Genomic DNA, 6000 nt, shown 5'->3' on the forward strand with positions numbered 1-6000 from the left:
TAGGGTAGTACTACTTTTTTTTGATACTATATATAGAAGCAGATCTAATTCTATTCAACAACTGAAGTGGTTTTCACTGCAACTTTTCATGCATTATTAAAACTACATACTCAGTTATACCCATGTGAGCTTGAGGTTTTTGGTGGTTTTTTGTTTGGTTGGTTTTTTTGGTTTTGTTTCTGAAGGGGCGTTGCAGGTGTGGTGTTTTCTCTCTTCAGTCTAGAATAAGAGGAATTGCTGTGAATAGAAGTGTGCAACTATTAGGTTGGCTTTCTTCATATGAATACATAAGGCACAGTCTTTCAGTTTATATGGCTATTCATTCAAAGCTGTTCACGTCAGGCTTCACTCAGACTGCTCAGCAGAAGGGAGGAGAAAATGTGTAGTATCTCTGATGCCTACTTGCTTGAAAATATTCTGTTGTTGTATGAAGTGGGCCACGAGAAAAGCAGGGTTTGTGACTACCATTACAGCAAATGCCCCTGTACCGGTAAAAATGCAGGTTGTTTGCTTTTCCTTTTTTGTTCTCCCATCCTCCTATGTCCTTTGAAGTCGAGTGTTAGTGCTGACAGCACAGACAGAATTTTGGCACGCTAGGCCGGTGTTCCTAAAGACTTTCATTTTGAAAGTTGGGGGTCACTTACACTTCTGTGGGAAATTGGCCTTAGAGGAAATGAGGCTTTGCAAATTGTGTCTTGTCTGTTTGGTCAAAAGACTGAGAAGTTAGAAAAAAGATCAGCCATTTGATGGGTAAAGGACTCACTGATATTAATTCCTTGTAAATTTTCCTAAACCTCAGTGGCTTAATAGACAAGAGAGTTTCAGGTTTGTGCTTTCAATGCAAGATCCTGCAGCTTGATTTGAGCATATCTGTATTCTGTTGGTCAAGGATATAAAATGCAAAACAGATCACATCAGGCTTCACTGGTTCCATTTCTCTTTCCATTTGCTGTTTTCAAAAATACAAAATAGAAAACTTTGTTGCTAACACCTGATAAGACACAGATTTTCTTTTTTATAGTGAGAGCCTGAGACTTTAAGAATTCTTTAGATAAGGTTATTCTTGCATTTTTTTTAACAACCTTAGCAAGTTTTAAATTTCAAGTCTAGTCTTCCTGTATTTTTTTTCTTGGAAACCCACTGATTATAGCAAATTTTCACTATACTTTTTAAATAAAGGTTAATCACTTGATGTCCATTCTTTTAAAAAGGGGAACATAAAGATATATCAGCTTTGCTTTTAATTCTCTGAAGTAGTAATTACTCTGACATGTCAGTCTTGGTGTGTACCACTTATGTCTCAGTTGCTGGAATGAAGGAATATTAGGAAGAAAAACAGAGCGTCAGGATGACTTTTCCCTCATGGGAATATAACGTAAGCCTTGCAGATTTAGCTGATGCAGTTTGATACTGCCTCCCACTGTCTGCTCAGCCATCTGTCAGATGTGAGATGGCAGGATAGCACATACATATGCTCCTTGGCCCTGCCAGTTAATAGGTAATTTACAGCATTGTTTTAAACTGGGAACGGAGGTGTTAATGAGAAGAAGTCAGAATGTGAAGAGGGAAACATGGCATTGTTGCTTTTCCCAGAATCCCACCAAAGGTGGGTGAAATGCATACCTCTGCAAAGAAGCGTCTTTACAGCGAGACAACTTAGTCTGTCAGAGCTTTCTAGTAAATGTCATGTGATCAACAAAAGACCTTTGTTTGATGCTATTTAAAAACAAAAACAAACCAACAAAAAGAAAAAAAAACAGCTCAGTAAAACCTGAGAAAACAGTAAAAATGTGCATATGGCACATATGTTTATTATCTATGGTGGAATTTGAACATTAATAAAGACTGAAATTTTGTCATAAAGAATAGATTTCTGAATAGCTACATTGTAAGCAAATTCAAACTTGGGTTTAAATTTTTTTCCTTAAATTGATCTGTACTTGTTGAAAGCGTAAGAACCTTTCAACTGATGCAAAAGAATGTTTTATTTATTTTATCCTCAAGTCATTCGTTCAGTGCAAGTGCCAGTGGAGGCATCTTTTATTCTCTAACTGGCCCTGGAGATCTCCTGTACTGGCATGTTTGCTGAGCCAAATACTGATTTTCTTGCAAAGGCTCTGTAAATGTTTCTGCTGTTCCTGGTGACGTAGCCTTCTGCAAATAATTTTCTTTATCCTGGCAAATCCGCTTCTCTGCCCTGTTGTCTCTTACTTGGCCAGACTTAGGAAATGTCTCCAGTTTTCTTCTAAATACCTGCAGAAAGACACCTCCAATATGTTACAGCAATAGAATATCAATAACAATGTGTAAGTTGACTCTTGCCAGTACTTGTGGTGCATATCTAGGGTGGAGCCTCACTATGCCTTGTGCTGAAGCCCCATGCAGCCAGCTGCAGTTGATTTGATAAATCAGTTTGGCACAGGATATAGCTCTCTGTTCAATGTAGTCATCATTCTTACCATTTTAAAATATCTTGGTATTTTTTAAGCACAAAATTATCTGTTTATTCGAAAACAGAATTCACTTTAGTCTTGTAAGGAGAAATGGAATTGAACAGAATTTCTTTATGGAGCCTAATATGCCCAGTCATAATGAAGGGTCAGGACAATCCACCACTGTGGATTTGTTTTGACAGTCTTTTCCTTGCTTCTGCAGTGTGTTCAACCTGCTGAGGGATTGGGGCATTTGTCTTAAAGGATCATTCTGAAGTAGCAGAGGGGATTTGGGACCATATACTAATTTGAATTGATCTGTGGTTTTTTTTTGTTCTGTACAAAAATAAGATTAGATTGCTTGGTATTGGATTGATGATGAGTAAGTAAGAAAACAGAACAAGAAAGTCTGTTGAGCACACTTGCACTGCTAAACAGATGACCTTTTTCTACTTGCTCAGCAATTCGGTTGTCTCATATCAATGACTGCCCTACTGAGCATTCTGGATTGCAAGTGAAGTTAAGGAATTTGCCTCTTTTCAGTACTGACAGCCATAGCTGTCCTGCATATACAGATAAAGTCTTTCTCAGGTTTTCTTATTGGAGATACACCCAAACCTTACACTTGCACAATAAACCCCTGACTTGAACACACAGTAAAGTTTTAATTAACTCCTCAGGGTGTGAGAAGAACCATTTGTATCCCTAGCTAGCTATTCCATTCTTACCCACAAGGAAGCCAGCTGGTTTTGCTACCTGTCCTTACAGGTGGAGAATTTGGGATACTGCAGACCTTTTTAAAATCTTTGCACCGTTCTAGGTAAGGTTACTCTTGCGAATGCTTGTTAAATTTATTCCCAAAAAGTCATGTAAGATTTTTTTAGTTCAGCCAACAAGTTCATTTTACTTGCGTTTGTGTTTATATGCATTGTATGAATTAATATAAATGTGATTATTTCAGATTATATATTTTTATTTTAAAAAAATCAAGTTACATGCGTTTAGTGATGAGGTGGTTTTGTCTAGAATAGGACCTCTTAGAAAAGTTTTCATTCCATGTGTCAGGGAATGGGGATTTGTTTACTTTTTTATGGACTTGTAAACTTTCCTCATGCTTAAAGGTTTTGTGGAGAGTGCTGCTTTGATTCCTGCATAGTATGAATTTGTATCTAGACAAGCACTTGGAAACACTAAAACACATGTGTATCAATAACTGGAAAAGCAATTCATGTTTGTAGACTGGTCCACTTTCATGAGGATGCTAAATGTTTTTCAGGGGATTCAGAATTCAGACAGTGAAATATTGAAGGGATTAGGGTGCGTATTTCTCTCCCATCAATGCTCTGTAATGTCAGGTATATGGGCATGGTTTAAGAGAAATACCACTGGGGATGGTGGTATTGTGGAATTTGGTTTTGAAGTGTTCCCATATGTGTGCAGCCACTTTGTGAAATGAAACTAATAATATTTTACAGAGAAGAACAGATGTGAGTAATCTTTGATTTGCATCTCTACTTCTGACTTACATTTTTGCAGGTTGCTGCAAGGTCTTATAAAGTGTGTATGTATAAAAATGTTTGTGTAAACATTTTACGTACTTTTGCTTACATACATGTCCTTGTGTAGAGAGATCAAGACAGTATCCTCATAAAACACATCCTGACAGTAGTTTTGTGCTTTAAAGAGTACTGTGCGGAAAAGTGTCTCCAGGTTAGAAGTCTTTCAAACAGTTCCTCACTGTTTAAAATACTGCATTATATAGTTTGTATTTTTGCAAATGTTAATTAAAATAGTTCATGTAAAGAGTTCTTAGTCAAAACCATCTTTGAAATGTTTTTTATAGTCATTCACTTGTTTCAGAGTTCTTAAAGGCGCATGTAATTTCAGTTTGCAGTTAATATGTTTCGAACATTACCACCATCTTCCAATCCAACGGGAGCAGAATTTGATCCAGAGGAGGATGAACCAACCTTAGAAGCTGCATGGCCTCATCTACAGGTACTTCATGGAGATTGAACGATCACAGTCTGTAACAGAATTTTGGCATTAAATTCATAGTTCTAAATTGTTTAGGTTATGTGTTTATCTCAAATCAATTACTTTTCTATGTAATTTTAAAAATGTGTTTCTTGAAATAAAACCGATAATCTTAAAAAAAAAAAAAATCAGTTGTTATCGGTTAAAGGCTCATTGTTTCTTGTGGTAGAGATGTAACTGCTGAGATTTTAAATGAGCTTCTGTTTGTCACTATGAATGCTTTGATCTGGCTCTGGCACAGCTTTAGCTTTCAGAGGCACTGTGACAAACAGAGAAGAAGAGAGAATTCTTAGAACATGTACTTCTGGGCACGATAAATATTAGATTACTGTGTGTCATTTGAGTAAAGAGCAGTGATGGAGCTCAGCAGAATTTCAGCAGTTTAAAGAACCTCAAGTTCTTGTAATTTGTCAGGAGAGCAAGAGCAAAGCTTTTACTGTGTGTTACATAGATAAATATAGCTAAAAACGTTTTGCTGTTCTGAGCAACTAATTATCAGTTTTAGTAATGTGATGCTTATAAAGTGATTCTTGTTTAAAAGACTAATACTGGTTTTCTTGTTTATTTTTTCCAGCTTGTTTATGAATTTTTCTTAAGGTTTTTAGAATCTCCAGATTTTCAACCTAATATAGCTAAGAAATATATTGATCAGAAGTTTGTATTACAGGTGAGGTAAAAAAAGAAATTATTTAACTGCAAGCTCTGAATTGTTTTTACAATGCATTGGATTCAGTTAAAGTCCATCTTGTTTCCCTGTTTGCAGCTTTTAGAGCTCTTTGACAGTGAAGATCCTCGTGAAAGAGATTTTCTTAAAACAACTCTTCACAGAATATATGGGAAATTCTTAGGCTTAAGAGCTTACATCCGGAAACAAATTAATAATATATTTTATAGGTATGTCAACATCTTTGTATTATGGTGTGCATGTGATCAGGTATGCAATTAAAAGACTCCAAGACACTGCTAGCAATTTTTAAAATTCTTTGTATGTTTATACTCAATATTGCTACATCTAACAATAATTAATACCACTCTGGGAGATATAGATTAGGGTAGTCTTGCACATGGTGTAAATCTGGCAGCTGAAATTTGAGTTAGTATATGATTTAGTGGGCGGTTTGATATCTTTGTGGAAGGCTTTTTTTTCTTACTGGGTAGTAGTGTTTGTATTACAATAGTGCCTTCATAAGGTGTAGTTCTTCATAATGCAGAAAATGGGCTGAAATTGAATGACTGAGAGATCTGTAATTTGCTGGAAGGAACACATTTGCTTCCTCTTTCCTCAGAATTGAGATGTACAGTTGAGTTGTTGTGAAGTCTTTGTTGATCACCATAGAATGAACTGTAGTATTATCACTAATACAAAAAAAAATGGAGATGAAAAATTAATCCCCTGTATTACCAAAGTAGGTCTTTGGAAGTGTGTGTTTTTACTGCTTTTATGTCTAGTGTGAATGCAAGATTATGGTGCCTGTTTCAATTTTTTCATCTTGATATTCTTTGTATTTTTACAAATAATTATGTTGTATGT

The 6000-nt window shown here is 35.9% G+C and overlaps 1 protein-coding gene across 2 annotated transcripts in view; it reads left to right on the top strand.

The window, feature by feature from the left end:
* Window positions 1-6000, top strand: part of PPP2R5C (protein phosphatase 2 regulatory subunit B'gamma) — a 77691-nt gene that overhangs the window by 51107 nt on the left and 20584 nt on the right. For both annotated transcript variants that reach the window (XM_008629761.2, XM_008629759.2), the window contains exons 4-6: window positions 4320-4430; window positions 5044-5136; window positions 5233-5363. In XM_008629761.2, coding sequence (XP_008627983.1) covers window positions 4320-4430; window positions 5044-5136; window positions 5233-5363 — 335 coding nt within the window. The remainder of the gene's footprint in view (window positions 1-4319; window positions 4431-5043; window positions 5137-5232; window positions 5364-6000) is intronic.

The sequence above is a fragment of the Corvus brachyrhynchos genome, unplaced genomic scaffold, assembly GCF_000691975.1.
Source record: "Corvus brachyrhynchos isolate BGI_N302 unplaced genomic scaffold, ASM69197v1 scaffold1, whole genome shotgun sequence".
Lineage (NCBI taxonomy): Eukaryota > Metazoa > Chordata > Aves > Passeriformes > Corvidae > Corvus > Corvus brachyrhynchos.